Source organism: Corvus brachyrhynchos, unplaced genomic scaffold (genome assembly GCF_000691975.1).
Source record: "Corvus brachyrhynchos isolate BGI_N302 unplaced genomic scaffold, ASM69197v1 scaffold1, whole genome shotgun sequence".
Classification (NCBI taxonomy): domain Eukaryota; kingdom Metazoa; phylum Chordata; class Aves; order Passeriformes; family Corvidae; genus Corvus; species Corvus brachyrhynchos.
The window spans coordinates 10261180-10277572 of NW_008237222.1; the positions used below are offsets into that span (position 1 = coordinate 10261180).

At 38.0% G+C, this 16393-nt stretch overlaps 1 protein-coding gene across 1 annotated transcript in view; it reads left to right on the top strand.

Moving 5' to 3' along the window:
• The window catches only part of TRAF3 (TNF receptor associated factor 3), a 66774-nt gene that overhangs the window by 20087 nt on the left and 30294 nt on the right, over window positions 1-16393 (top strand). The window contains exons 4-5 of the mRNA XM_008629767.2: window positions 704-847; window positions 15012-15268. Of these exons, the coding sequence (XP_008627989.1) occupies window positions 15027-15268 (242 nt within the window). The 5' untranslated portion in view covers window positions 704-847; window positions 15012-15026. The remainder of the gene's footprint in view (window positions 1-703; window positions 848-15011; window positions 15269-16393) is intronic.

Consider the following 16393-nt stretch of genomic DNA (forward strand, 5'->3'; position numbering starts at 1 on the left):
AGGCTTCAGACTTCGTGTACTGGTGGCCTGGGCATTGTGGTAGTATTTGTTGCATCTGAACTTCACTGTCACGGTTAGGAATGCACATAGAGATTGATGAAGATTTGTATTAATTATGCTTTTGGACCATTTTCTTATTTTTCTCTGTGCTTGTAAAAATTCCAGTATCAAACAAACTTCCCCAAATGAAGTTGCTTGCTTCTAATGACCTCTTGCAATATCATGACAGGATGGTTTTTTTTAAGAAACGCTCTGCAGAGTGTTTCTTAATTACTTCCCCAGAACTGGGCTGATGTTTTCAAATGGAATTTATCAGACTTTCCAGGAAAATGGTGCTGCTTTGAAGATTTTGTACAGTCTGTAATGACACACAATATATTTGGGTGGAGAAGTTTTTTGTGTGTGTGAAAGCAAAATACGTTAGCTGTGATTTTAACTATGCTTGTCCTCCTTGAATGCTATTTTGTCGAGAGTCCTTTGTGAGCAATAGTGGAGGAGAAGAAAACAATGTCTTAAAATTCATGTTGATATGTTTTGTGTAGTGTTCATTATTTATCATATGTTTAGGTTATTTTTTAAAGTCATCATTAAGAATTAGTTTGATAGTCTAATGAAACTAAGGAAGTAACTTGATAGATTCTGAGAAGCCTGTTACAGGGTTTTTGAATTAAGGTGATGTAACTCAAACTTTTTCTTTCTTCAGGGCAAAGAAAGAAACCAGACAAACTGTAGCAAAGCTCGCTTTATTGGCAAGAGTAAGGAGAACCCTATCAGAGCATTGAGAAAGCCTATTCTTCTTTCTTCTCAAGCTGCGGATCAAATGAGATTCAAATAAAACAAAGGAAATGTAAGCAATCAGAGAGTCTTCCAAATCTGGGGGAGGGCAGGGTGTTAGTGTGGGGAGAAGAGGAGTATACAGATTTGATCAAGAAAGCTGTTGCATGGACTTTGGAAATCAAGAGCTTTTTTTTAAGCTAACAATTCCCTTTTTAATATTATAGTCTCTTCAGTTGTCTGTGAAAGAGAATTGTTATGTGGGAAGGAACATAAAATTTCCAGACTGATGCAGAGTTTACCTGTTAGCAAGTAATTAGTGAAGAGGTTAGGAAAAGCAGTGAGTAAGAACAAAGGTTGGGCAAGAACTGTAAAGGGTTTAAACCTTTATGCCATTCAGGCAGCAGCTCTGATATTGAAGAGGTATTTAAATGGGAAAGGGTCCTGTCACCTGTTCTTAAGGTGAACCTTTTCTAAAGGTTAGATCCTAATAAAATACATACATTTAATGGAATCGTGTTACTGTGAGTTTGGACATTCATCTTTAAACTTCTTATGCTTGTAACTTGACTTGTTTGTTGCCTGAAACTGTATTCACATATATGGCATGTTCTTTGGTGGCACTGCCACTGCTTTCTGTGGCTCTGACATGGTAAAATTCTTACTTTTCTTTTTAAGGTAAGGATTTTTTTGGCTGCTGGGAAAATTCTCACATTTGTCAAGCATGAAAATTGATAGCATTGGATAAACTCTGAAGGAGATTTATTTGGAATTACAGTTTGATATACTTTCTCTCAAAGGTTTCTTTTGCCTTGTGTTTGAGTGCATGGCTGAACTGGGCTGTACTCGATCCAAACTTCATAAGCTTGCTAGCTGCTGGTTAGGAGACAAATTGCTGCTACATTTATTAAGGATATTGTGATTTTTTTTTTCTTTTTTATTGTCTTCTCCTAATATTTGGGTAGAAGAGAACATTTTACCTGAGCAGTCTTATTACTGCCTTGAAGTAGGTGCTTGGAAATCTGTTTTCCTTTGGTTTTAGTTCCAGTCATGCACATAATATTTCCTCCTTACGTCAAAAATGTAATACAACCTTTTGTGAGAATGAGCATTTATTTTGATGACCTTGGTCTGCATTTTCATGTGCAGTCCTTCCAGCAATTCAGCATTGCACCACTGGTATCATGAAAGATAGATTTTTACAATATATACTCCTGGCATCTGTGTTGTTGATTTTTGCGTTGTGCATCAAAGTAAAACTTGATTGTGGTAGTGGAGGGCTTGATTGAAATTACTGGTCAAAACTGAGCAGATGAGAGAAAAAAGGGGGCTATATTAAGGATAGTATATGAGTACAAAAAGTTTGTACTAATAGAGACGATCTCTTATGTGCCTATTACATTCAGCTTAGGCCACTTTTTAAAAAAAATTGTCTGGGGATGGTTTTAAAAAACTGGGTGATGACATATCACTAAAGAGATAAAATCTTTTTGTGGGAAGTGAGAAAAAGTTAGGATTGTCCTCTCTCAGCTGAACTTAAGATACTGTGGATTTGCCTTAATTACAGCTGTTGTCGGCTCTCTCTCTTGTGTAAGTGCACTGATGAAGTCCCTTTTTTCACTGAGACTCAGAGGCTGTTTGGATTGATAACAAACCTATCCTTGTTCCAAAATGGAATAGCCTTCACTGTAACTAATCACAGCTATCACCAGCGCAGCTGTCAGCAAATAAGTACAACTCTGGTGCAGTCAATACCCAGGAGGATAAATTAGCAAAGTACTAAAACTATATAGATAAAAATGCAGTTGTGAGTATGCAGGTATAAACATATACCTAGTTTAATGATTTCTTTTTTTCTCCTGAATAAGTGTCTTGAAAATTGGAAAATTATTTTTAAAAGCCCCAAAACAAAGAAAACCCACTTTTTGACACCATGGCACTTTGTAACCCGTAGAACTCACTATTCTGAGATAACACTAAGAATTTGCTGCTCTTGGCCTCAAAATAATTGCTTGTAAATTTAGCAGATACATAGAGGAAGCAGGAATCATGCTTAGCAGATGCTTTGGAGTTACCTTTTTTGCCCCCTTTTTTTTCCTCTTGCCTACCCACTAGTGTATTGTAGATGCTGTATAATGATGGAAAAGAATCCCAGGAGCTGTTTTGTGCCTGGCTTGATGGATCCACATTACAATATTTTTATTGTATTTTGTGACTTTATGCTGTATTGTAGGAAGTGCTTTTATATATGTTCTGAATTGAATTAAATTTGACACTCCATTGGGATCTTCTAAAGGCAGTCATAAAAGAACTTCCAAAACAATGTGAAGCAGGCTGCAGAAAGGATTCTTCATAGAAGCATTTATAATGTTAAGGTGGTAGTTCTCCTTATATACAGAGATGTAGATTTGTCTTTAATGTTACACCTAGTCTTTTCAGATCCTGAAATTGCTTCCTAAGATAGAAAAACATTGGTGTAAAGTTTAGTTGGAAAGTATCACGGGAAAAAAAAGAGTCTCTTATGACACTTAAGAAGTGTGGGCAAGTGATTTCTTTTTATCCAGGCTTCTAGGAGGGTTTAGAGTGGTGACAAATTTTGCTAGAAGAGTCTAAAAATAATACTTCCTACTAATGTAGAATACTTCAGGCCAGGGATGCTATAAAAGGTAAGCAATGTTCTGCTTATTTTACAGTTTAGGGAGAAACAAAGTGCTAAAATCATGTAGCAATTCTGTGAATTGGTGGGGAAAAATATCCAAACCACTGCTGTAATAGTGGAAGCTTCATTGCCTAGATACAAGTTATTTGCAAAAAGTGGGGAATCAGCACTTTCCTCTGAAGTGTCATTAGTAGAGCAACATCCTATAAGCTCTAACCTTAGGATTTAAGCCCCTTGCTCTATCAGTGAGTGTATACTTTTAAGTCTGGCATTTGCTCCAGTTGTAAATTATTCTTTGCATTCTGCATATCTAGACTGTGCCTGTGTGAATCTTTATAATGCAAGCAGATAAGTCTTTATGAGCATAAATTCTCCAAGGAATCTCTGGGTATTCTCATTTAGTTTCTAGTGTAACACCTGGAGGCTTTCAGGTTTGAATTTTCAAAAATAAGAATGCATGTTTAAATGTTTGTTTGCCATTAATACATTAAACAGAAATGCTTTATTAAGTATTTTTTTGGTAGAGGTGAACATGATTTCATTAATATTAACTAGAGAAGCCCTCAGGCGATAAGCATGCAAGAAGAATTTTCAACTAAAACTGTCAACTTTATATTCCAAATCTGAAGACACATCTCTTTAAGGCCTTGTGGATGGTGTGAAATGCACCAGTTTTAATGTGTTTCTGAAGCAGCAACAGCACTGTACAATTTTATCAGAAGTTTCTTTGAAAGGTTGTTATTGCTTGTGTTAAGTTTTTTTGGCTGGGTAACAGTGATGAATGCTTGGTTCTGGGTAGTGATGTGAAATTTGGTAAAAAATTTTATAAATTACTCTTACAACCTCCACATTAAGTATGTTATAGAAAGGTAACATCCTCATCTACTTTTGTTAATTCTCTTAATCCAGTACAAGAGAAACCTTCAAAGGGACCTGGGTTTTTTTGGTCCTTAGTAGTATCCAGTCTGACCCAGGGCTGTAGAGGTGGCTTGTTCTCAAGAGGTCAATGATACCTATTGATCTGAACCCTCCAGAACTGCAGTTGGTGTAAACCTGCAGACAGCAAATAAAACACTTAAGGCTGGCAAGACAAAATAATAAAATAGTTTGTTACCTGGCAAAGTAATCACAAAGAAGAGATAGAAACTGGGGGAGAAACTAGGAAATTGCGTGCAGGTTCCAGGTGAAAGAGTCTTTTAATGAGACTTTACAGTTAGAATAATGAATACTGTCATACACCAGCAGGCATTTTTGTCTTACATGGACTTGGCTTTCAGTAGCACATTCCTAAAGTCTGTGTTTACTGCAAGAAGAAGCAACATGCTCCTGCCTTTCTTACATTGCTGGGAAGCATGTTTTGTGGATCTAAATCTTCAGCTTGGGAAAACAACTTCTTCCAGGAACACCTTAATAAAAGTAAGAAATGCTTTAGATAGCAGTGAATGTGAAGTTGTGATTATTAATACTGTGACAAGTCTGGATAAAGGGTCTGTGACATTCTCCTGAGAACTCAACTTCAGTAATACTTTTTTTACTAGAGATGTAGAAACTGGAATGTATTTTAGTGTACCTAGAAATTCTAACACAAGTGGTTTAGAGGGTTTTTAATTTTTTTTTGGTTTTTTTTTTTCTTCCAGATTCTATTTACAAATGTGGTTTGGTTTTTTTTTCACCTAATAGAAAAATCTTAACAAAACACCCACATTTTTCCTGAACTCCAAGATGTTGGTCATAGATAATACAATGTAAACAGTGAAGTGTACAGTGTAGGCATTGAGATCACTGAAGTTAAACCTGCTATTGCTTCATTAAATAAGTGGACAATGTTTTTCTTTCACTCACATTCTGATAAATAATAAAATATAGACAAATGAAAAGAGGGTTACTGTTACTCTCATTTTTCCTTTTCCTTCCTGAATAAGAAGCAATGGATTCAGACAAAGCTGAAGACATTATGTGAAAGGGTGGAAAATTTCACTTAGGATTAATGAGAGGTTGAATTCTGTGCATGAAAAAATGTCTTCCATGCAGTTTAGTGTTAAATAAAATATTCTGATGATGTCACATCTAGAGTTTGATTAGTATTTAGGGTAGTGTAAAGTATTTCTTTCTTACCTGTGTTCATAGTATGCTGTGTTCAATGGGTTAAAATGGAAGAGCAGGAAATGTTTTATGAGAGTGAGTTAATTTCCATCAAAGACAGGACAGATAGATTTTTTTGATTTTTTTTTTTTTTTAGAGTTTTGTATCTCATTTTAGAAAACTTAATTTAGTTAGAGTGGAAAGAATTTCATGTGGAAGTGAGATACTGTGCTTTTCTAGTTTCACAGCACTTCATTTCAGTGTTGAGTTTAAAAAGTGCTGAGCCATACTTGGAGTTGCATTCTGCTTCATTTATCAGATTCCTCTAAACTCTGCTGTGTTCAGAATTTCCTGGGAGGATTATTTTTGTGAAAGATGAGCTGCATTTTAAAATTAATTAAGTAGCATTTTGTGGGTATTCTTGAGAAGGCAGTTTTGCAGTAATTATTCATAATAAGCTTCTTGAAGTGCTTTGAGTTTTTTCTTTTTTTTTTTTTTTTGCTGGTCTCTGACACCTTTGCCTTCACATACTTTCTTCTAATTGTATAATATGAGGTACTACCTGTCATATTTTTTTACCTCTGCTGAGATTTCAAGGCTGGATTCATTAAGAGACAGCACAGATGCACTGTCAGGAATTGGCAATGCAGAAATACTCTTCATGTACTTGGCAGACAGCAGTGTAGATAGGTAGACTCTGATTTGAAGAATATCTTCTGCTTTTCTGATAGACTTGAAATTTTGTTAGATTTGAAGCTGAGGATTTCTTTGACTAACAAAAAGGAAAAGAGTAGCATTGATTGATAGGTCGTGGTTTAAGAAACAAAAAAAAAGTTGACAAAAATACTGCAATAATTTTTTGATTCCTACTTGGTGATTTCGAAGATGGAGTGACTTTGTTAAGTCGCTATAATTTATAAGCAAGTTGTTCCTGATAAATCATGCAGCAGATTTTTCTTGAAGGCACACCTTGGGAGGAAAAGGGGACTCTAGACTAGGTCACCAGAGGATGAGACATCATTTTCTAGGACTATGTGCTTGGGTCAGAATGACTGGGATATGCCATCTGCCTTAACCTTGTTGATCCTTGTTAGGATTTGTCATGGCTGGTTCAAATGTACTGTTGCCCAGTCAAAACAGAGTATTTGAAATGCAAATGTAAGCTGGTTTTTTTCCTAGTTCTCTCTTCAAAGCACATATAAAACCATTTCGAAAGAGGAAACTACCTTTAGTTTCAAATATTATTATTTTAATGGCATTTCCGGGAATATTTTGTCTGAGTATATTTCTTCTGTGGTAGATAGAGCTTTTCCTTTATAAACAGAGCCAGAAGTTAAAAAAAATAAAAATTTCGTAATGTTCATCCACTTCCTCCACATAGGGCTGTCATATGTACCTCAATCATGGATTTCCCCTAAACAGCAGAGGAAGAGATTAAAGTATACTTTGTTCTGTGATCATCTGATCATCTTTTGATCTTTCCTGTTCTTTATCTGCTTCTACTAAAAGCCTTGTCTAGAAATACAGATCACAGCTGGGGGTTAACTTCATAGGTGAATGCAATAGCTTTGTCTAGGGGTGCATGAGAGAAAAGAGAAAATGTTCAGGAACCTGAATTGGAATTCGAAATGCAGAATACTCATGGCTAGCTTGGACAGCATTTCTCTTATATGTTGTCTTGTGACACAGGCTTTCAAAGCTTAAGAGGTCTTTTGATTTCTAAAAGATGCTTTTGATTTCTTGCACTTCAGATGACTTTATACCGTATTTTGGTAGCCCAGTCAGATTAGGAAGTAATTACTGAGAGCTGTAGCTAGTGTTAAGTCAAAATACAAACATTTTATTTTTACTGCTGCCTCAGGCTGAATCTTAAAGCTGTTTTGCCAACCCATATGTCATGATTCAAAGGAATTCTGTAAAGTTTCAAAAAAGTAATAGTTGAACGTAGTGTCACATAAAAATCAGCTTTCCTTAATTGCACTGACTTATTTTCTCTGCTGTCTTTCTTTTACTGATAAAATTTACTCCCTTTAAAAGATGTGGGTTTTTTTTTTCTCTCATCTGGTGAAATATGTGTTTGGCTAAATGTTAATTGTACTCAGCCTATTATTGGATAGTTACTAAAAGTGTCAGTCCCTGGCTTCTTGGGCATTCTGAACTATGTTAATACTATGTTATTATTTATAAATATTACTATTCTAACCTCTTAATGCTGATGCAATTACTTTCCAAATCCGTCCTTTATTTAGAATCTAGAAGTTTGTTACACTGAGCAGGAGGGAGTATATGTTAGAACACTTTTCACGACAGCACAGTCCGGCAGACTTGCTAAATTGAGACCCCTCGTATTGGGATGCCGTTTTGTTTAATCCTCTGAGACACTTTGCATGGATGTGCGGACTCATTTTTGAAAGAAATAGAGCCAAGGAAAGTGATAAGTTAAAAGAATGAAACAATGTAAAATGTAACTTACCTTTCATTTTCAGCTGTTCAGCCATCTTGCAAACTAGAACATGGGAAATACACAATGTTTGTGATTCAAGTGACACGCATGGTTGTTCTTTTGCAAGAATATCATGATAGCATCTTTTGATTATACTTCTGATTTTCTAGGTCAGATAGGAAAAGAAGGAATAGCCTGTACCTTCCAAACCAAAAATAGTTTTGCTATTTGTTCAGTAGTTTCTACAGGCTAGAGCCTGTGGAGATTGTGGTGAAATATGACTTAATTGCTTGAGATCATAGCAGTTCATGTATCAGAACAAGTTTTTTTGCTAGCTAAGAATATTGCATCATAATTGCTACAGTAAAAACTCCTCACAGAGTGGTGTTGAGTGTGAGGAGAGGTTGCAGCTTCTTCACCCAGGTAGTTTTGAAAACTCAGCGGTGAACAACCTGACCTCACCTTGAAGATGGTCTCCTCTTAACAGGAGGTTGGGCTGGATGACCTTCAGAGGTGCCTTCCAAGCTCAGCAGCTGGGATACTGCATTGATGAGTGGCTGTGGAGGGCTTGCAAATGGCAGGCACTCAGTGTGTTTCTTCTGTGTGTTTTCAAATGTTTGTCCTACTTTCTTATATCCAAGCACTGGTTTTTCCTGTTGATCTTCATCTGTTCTATAATATGTGTGATTGCCAGGTCCTCTTCACAGCTGGTTTGCATTATTTTATGCAAGGAAGGTCCATGCTTATGAAATCACAGGGCAAAGTTTAAAGTAGTTAAAATAGCCTATTTATTATAGCACAAAGAAAAGGAAGTTTTAAATATTAATGTTGCTTTCATTTCTGTACAGGAATTAGGCTTAGTATTTGAGTATATACAAAGGGAGGTGAGGAGTAGTCTGATATTTTTCACTCTGTAAAGTTATATCAGTGTTGGTGACTGGCAACCCTTCTCTACCCTCCTCAGAATATTCTCTCAGAGCATGTCCTGGAAATACCTAAACCTCTGGTTAGTTGGTCATATATATATGCTCTGGAGAAATAGTAAATAGCACTTCAAGCATGAAAAATGCATTGAGGTAAAAATAAATAAATCAGTAGCTCCCCCGTACAAACAAGAGGAGTGAAACTACCAAGACCTCTGACCACACACAAACCAAATTTGATGGATGGTTGTCTGCTTTCAAACCTGTCACTCAGTGCTGCCTCAGTCATGGCCTGAGTCTTTTTGTGGAGTGATTCAAGCCATTTGCATTTTATTTATCTGTTGTTCAGTGCCCCTGCCCAGACTCAGCAATGGGGCTTTGCCAGAAGGCCAGGCTGAGGTGTGGTGGATGTTGTGAGAGTGATACTCTGCAGTAGGGCACCTTCACACATGAGTGCTCCAGAATTGAGATTCCCATGGCAGCCTCCCTGCTCAGCTTTATTTTAGTATTTTTTGACGTGTGCCCTGAGTAAACTGATAATATGTTATCACCAATATACTGCTTTCAGCTTTCATTACTGTTTTAACAAGACATCAGGGTGTGACAGTATATGTTGCATATCATGATAGCACTCAGAAGCAGAACCAACTCAGAATACTTATCTAAAAATGGTGAAAGAAAGATGGACGTTCTTTTCAGTATGTGCTAGGAATTTATTAGAAGCTATAAAATACTGAAATATAAGACAGAGGAAAAGTTCAGATTGTTTTAATAATTTAATTTTAAGATAAAGATTTCTATGTGCTAACTTGAAGCAATAATTCTTGATGATAGAAGGCAAGTGAGCTGGAAGGACTGAAGATCTGGAAATACCTCTCCTGGTACCTGGTTATCTGTCTCTCTGAGGATATCCTGGGAAATATGGAAGAAAATTCTGTGAAGAGCACTGAAACTGATGAAATCTGCTTTCCTACTAATCTGTTTTCAACATCCCTTTTTTAACCCCTACTTCTCCCTCCTCAAAAAAAAGCCCAAACAAAAAAGAAAAAGTAAACAAACAACAAAAACGCCTAAATCTCCAGCCCACCCCTGCGTTTATGGTATAGAGGAGGAGACTAAGGCCATGAAGGTTGGTGGACAAGAGGGAGCAGGTGTTCTTGGCTGGTTTGGATCTCTCCGTGCACTGACTGACTGATGGACCATGCAGAGGTGGTGCACTTTTATAGCCTCTTGCTCACTGGGACACTGCTTCAAGTTTCTCTTTCTGTTCCCCACATAGCTGTTCATTTTCATGAAAACTCTGTCCAGTTGGTTCCAATGTGGTTTTGGGAGGCTGAGAGGAGAGACAAGTGCAATCACAAGCCCTTATCTCATTAAAAGCTAGACTGAAAAAACACACCCCAGGCTACCCAAAAAATGACCTAGTTAGGATGAGATGCTGAAGTTTGTGTGGTTTTGCACGTTTCAGATACAAAATTTTTTTGAAGAGGAAAGGTCACTTTTCTGCTCTGATCTTAAGCTCTCTGTCCCACTTTAGGTTTCTCTTCCAGAGCTTAATTTAGATATTGTGCATGCAGTGCTGTTCTGTTTGAGGAACTTCTGTTCTCACTGCAGATTGTAATTTGATCAAAAAGCTTTGCTGTCCATTAGTAAGAACCAAATTAAACTGTGTCATGCATTATTCTCCTCTAAGGTACTGTAATGAAAACACTTATTTCTATTAGCCTTTTGCTCTTTTTGAATTTTAGAACTTTGGCAAAAGCTTATTTGCTTCATATTGTCAATATACTGAAACTGTCTTCATGCAGAGCTTTCTGTTCCCAATCCCATGGTACCTAGTGCAGTCAAATTTTTAGGAGTGTTTTGGATTTACATAAGAGTTAATTTTTTCTGTTTTCTTTAGGCTGCAAATTTACCTTGAATTTTTATAGAAGCTTTATTGTATTTTTATGTCACAAACTGGATTTATTCCCCAAGAACAAATAATAAAAGGTATGTGGTAACACAGAAAACAAGTGCACATTTTTAGGATGTTTGCTTATTGTGCAGTGAGAACAACATCCTTGCTTAAATAAGGAAAGAGCAAAATGCCTTTTGTTTGGGAATTCCCGTGCTTCCTAATTCTCAGAACAACTTTGTGGGTAAACTCACTTTTGCTTCCAGTTTCTAGCCCTCTGTATTAATGTTAGTATGAGTTAAGCACCAAAAACTTGTTCTGACCTTTACTGCAGTATATACAGCCTGAAGTGTCAACTGAGGTCCAGCCTCAGTTGCTTGAAGACCACCTGTATCGAAGAGTAGTGACCAGACTGGAGCAAGCAGTGTCACAGTGTCACCCATCTGATGGCCAGAGCAATGTCCACTGAAGTATTAGCATATGCTGGCTGCAGGAGAGGTGGCTGAAAGAAAGCGAGCAAGTGGACAGAACCAACCTTGGTGACTGTGCCTCTTTTTTTATGTGCTTATCTGTCCTGAAAAGTGATTGTTCAAGGTTTAACGGTTTAAAAAGACATCTAAAAGTCATATTCTTTTATTGTGATGATCTTTTCCCACAGATAAGAAACTGGAGCGTACGAACACGAGCTAGTGATTAATTAGGCATTAAGATTTAGCTTGCTGAACAAGAACCAGAGTCTTTGGCTGGATGGTAGCTTGCCATGCCTTTAGGAATCAGAGGCCCCCACCAGAACCAGCCCATCCTGAATGTCTTAGCCAGGCTCCTCTCCCTGCTCTCTCGAAGTATGTTCACTGCCGTAAGTGCAGAGTATCTTACTGACATGTCACTTCAAGGTCGCTTCTTGTTGGCAGTTTGAAACATGATTATGGGGGAATAATCTGAGTCCTGCCATTAAAGGTTCCTGAAAAGGAAGAGAAGCCATTGCAGATGACACCCTGTAGTGGTATGAAAACCATAACAGAACGCTGTTTGCAAAAGGGAGGCAGCTGAAATGTTTGTATTATCTGCACTTGTGTTCACCACTGATCCCACATGCCAGTGTAGGAGCACGTAACTGATATGCATTAGGGCAAAGCTCTGTGCAGCTAGATAGACATCACTTCTCCCCATCCCCTTGGTAAATACAGCTTGTTCATTGTAATAAGGTTGTGGTGGTCTTGTAAGATCAGTGCTCTGTTGTATTTTATGACTATACTTCATGAATGGCTTCCTAGTTTTGCTGCGCAAGAAAATGCTGGCATTGAGTACTGTGGAAGAGAATTCCTCACCAATCTGGCTACTCTGGGGCTGAGCTTGTTTAGCTTTTCTGGTCTGACATACTTCTTCATAAAAGAAATACAAAACCCAAGGCATACAAATCTGACTGTTAGGTATATCACATAGTATGTTTTATTTGTCAGTGTGCTTTCTGCTTGTTTTCTGTGACAAGATATCCAAGACGTCAATTTCAAAAGCGGAGTCCTGTGGAGCCCTGTGCAGTTTATTTTGGTGTGAAATCTCTCTTGACAGCTGACAGTCCAGCTCTAAGCAGTTTCATATCTCTGTGAAACTCTCACCTGCTGTTCATTTGGCATTCGGTGCTGTCTGTGTCAAACTTTAAATATTCTCCTGTCACCCCTGCCTGCCTCCTTTTGACTAATTATTCAATTTCCTTGAAGAAATCATGCTTTTGGAAGACTTCACATCTCTAACAATCTTTAGCTGCTTTTTGTTTGGAAGAAGCTTAATGGAGAAGCAGACATTCAGTAGTTGTGGCCTGTGACTTGCAGGTTTGGGAACTTTGTGCTCTCTCAACTTGCCAATTCTGTCAGCATCTCTTCTAGTGCCTCTTTTTCTGTATTTCTTTTGTGGGTCAGAAGCAGATCATGCCTTGATTTTTCTGTCATTTTAGGGAAAGTAATGTTGCCTGTGTTGTTCCTACAAATCAACATGCTTGAAGTTGGCTTTTGACTTCAAGAATTGACAGATTGTGATTTAAAAATGTGATTTAAAAAAATACACAGCTGCAGAGGGAAAAGAGGTATTAGTATCTGTAAATCAAGGAACTGAAACCTTTACAGATTCCTAAACTACAAGTACCAAATGAAGATTTTCCAGTTGCGCTCAAGAAGAAAGTCTATAGGTAGCTGAGTTTCAGCAGCCTGGATACTTCAGGAGTTGCACTTTTTTCCATCTCTTGCTAATCTTCTCTTACAACCACAGAAAAGTGTCAGGTCCTAAGCTCATGGCTGCATTTATTTACCCATGTCCAGCCCCTGATGTTCAGCAGCAGCAGTCATGACTTGGGCATTCTCTAAATCTGGACTACTTTTGTAAGCTTCTTTCCTTTCTCATTCATGGCACTTCCCTGAACCTCCTTGTGGGTCATGTTCTCAGCATCAATCTCATTTCTTGTGTGCTGGTTACAATCTCGAGTTGCCTCTTCAGTGTCATTATTACCTGCTAGGTTTTAATGCTTGCTGGTGAAACTCTAGCTCAGGTCTGAAATAATCTGAATTTCCTCATTAATGAGAAGTATGAGTTACTTTCAGTTCAACACTGACTTTTCGGTTCTTTCATGTGCTGTTCTATCAAGACCTAAGTCTCTGCAGTCTTTGAAGAGCAGACAAGGAATAGACTAACATTAATTCAAATTGTGGATCAAAATTTATTGTAGCTTTTCAGTTCATAGAACCTGTTGGTTTTTTTTCTTTTTTGGGGAGTGTGTGTTCTTTTATTGGCTTGGAATAAGACACAATCGCTGGGTCTGCATGCCAACTTATGGGGATGGTTTCCTTGGGCTTTCTCTGTGTTTGATGGAGATACAGAGAGGCTTTCCCCTGGACAAGGGGGCAATGAAGTGAAGATTCTTCACTCAACACCTTTACCCTTGCTCAGCTGGTGTTGTAAAAACATGAAATGGTCTCAGCATGGAGTCACAGTGATTTTGTCTTTTGTTTCTGTAAATAACGGCATCAGAAATCAAGGAAAATTCTGTACCTGTTTAGTGTGCATGGAGAACTCGGTACCAAAATTACAGATGCAGTAATTACCTGTACAGGAAAATGTTTCATTACAAGTGCATCGTTTTGGGCTTAGCGAGGGAAGATAAGATATCACAAAAACCGTGTACAAGAGGGTTTGTGTCTTTGGAATATGAGGCATTTGACTCCCTTTGTGGCATTTATGGACATACTTTATAACGATGTGAACTGGGCCTCATTTCTTCATTCTGCTTCTTAAAAATTGAATTATAACTATATCAGTTGAGGCAACTGCAGAGTGATAGAATAGGTTTATATCTAAAATATCAGTTAACATGGAGGGAGAATTGAAGTTTGCCTTCCTCTTTTAGATAGCCAGGCATTTCCCATAGGTAAATAGGTGTTGTATCCTTCAGCTCTGCTTTCTCCTCTTTATGCTGAGGCTTTTTAAGAGCACTTATGCTTGTTTGACTACAGGATTAGCTAGGAAATGATTGAAAACACATTTTAAAATGTAGCCTGGGATATTATTCCTCTGTTGCTCTGCTAATGCTTTGCATGACTTAGAAGATGCATTGTCCAAGATAATAGGTACTGTAATTTACTCTTCAGCTGCATTAATTATTTTCTCAGCTACCTGTCAGGTGTGCTTAGTCCTGGTAAATTAATCAAATGGCCACATTTCATAAGCCCTTCTCTGCTGTCAGACTTTGCTCAGCTGTTCTCTTCAGGTGAAGATGTGCAATGAAAAAGTTGGAAAGTATCTAACAAGTAAAACCCTTTTGTGGTTTTGTAAAGCTGACTTAAAGCAGTGTGTCTTACGCTTTGCTATTGCATGGAATAGACAGGAAAAGTTGGCAGGGGAGCTGGGTAGGCTCTGGATACCCTGTGTAGGACACGGGTGGTTGTGTGCTTTTGCAGTAGCATTTGAGCAGAGTCACATGTAGTACTGTACCAGTGCACCTTCTTCAGCACACCTCTTGGTGCTTCCTCTAATGGTTGGAGCCTTTGAATATGTAGAATATTTTACAGATTTGATATGCTTAAAATACTTAGACAGTAATATATGTATTATGTTCACATGATGTGTGGACACACATCTGTTCTTGATGCTTTCTGATTTTATGTAGTCCCTCAGATGCTGTATTTGTTTTATTCAAATGCTGAAAGAGGTCCTAATTTCTCAGTTTTTCTCACTTTTGATTCACAGAAACTATCTTAGAGCATGGACACCAGTAAGAAGTCAGAACCCCCTTTATCTGTAGAAATGGTACAACAAAGGGCCAATCCTGACCGCAGTCCATCAGCATCGATCTATGTTCCAGAGCAAGGAGGCTACAAAGAGAAATTTGTGAATGCTGTGGAAGATAAGTACAAATGTGAAAAATGTCACCTCATCTTATGCAATCCTAAACAGACTGAATGTGGACACAGATTCTGTGAAACCTGCATGAATGCCTTGCTGAGGTATGTTGTTTGTTCTGGTAGAGCATGTTGATACCTTTAAATGTTGTGAACTGTTGACATTAGTGTGAACACTGTTGTAGCTTTAGGAATTTGTTGAGCCTTCCACTGTTGCTTGCTTGAGTATTTGTTATCCATGTGGTGGTGCAAATATTTGTGCTCTACTCTGGGTCAGGGTAAGACAACTGAGCTTTCCATCAGCAGGGTTGGAACAGTTGTTAAGGTGTAGCAGTGTATAAGGTAAGAATTTCGTTCCCTGTGGCGGCCAAATGGAGTAGCTGTTTCACAAGACTTCTAACTTGGGTAGTTTGGTGTCAAATACACACAGTAGATTGTGTCTGTCTGAGGAAGCAAGCTTGCACATGTTCCTTAGAGGGGTGATACCTAACCTGGCTGCAGACCCAGTCTTACAGATGAGTGGCAGGACCCTTGGATAAATGTAACTGCTTGTGGAGCAGTTTCCCTGTAGCCCTTCCAGCTGTTTGTTATGGGTCTTGTATGTTCTGTGGGTTGCAGGAGGGTCAGAAAGGCTGGTGTTTCTATTACTGAGATATTTGGGCCAGAGTGTGAAGAAGGTGAGTGAATGATATAGATGTAAAATGAATGCTGAGAGGTGCAATCTTTTGCAGTCTAGATAAGAGTAAAAGGGCAATCATTTAGGGAGCACGTAGATTTTAAGAAGTACCTGTGCATCAGTAGAAGTACATTTCTTTGCCTCTCAACTTTGGTGTATTGCTACTGGTTGTATTCAGTGGTGTGATTTCAAAACTTGGTATAATGTTTGGAGACCTTTCAGCAAACCTTAATCTCCTGGGGTACATAAGCAGTGAATACTTTGATTTACTACTGGAAAAGCAGAAATACAGAAGATACTCGGCTCTATGAATGTTGTATACTGGACTGCTCTCAGAGAGAGCGTTCGACTTTGGATGTCTTGGTGATCTCCTGTTTACTTTTTGTGACCTCTCTGACTCTAGATACTGATTTATATCTCACTTGGAAATATTGTAGTCTGATATCTAATACTTAGATGTGTAAGTCAAGACTACATGCAGCATGGCAAAAGAGTATGAAGGTTATTACAATACTCTGTCTCCTGATAAAGAGTAATGTCTGTACTGGGCAAAC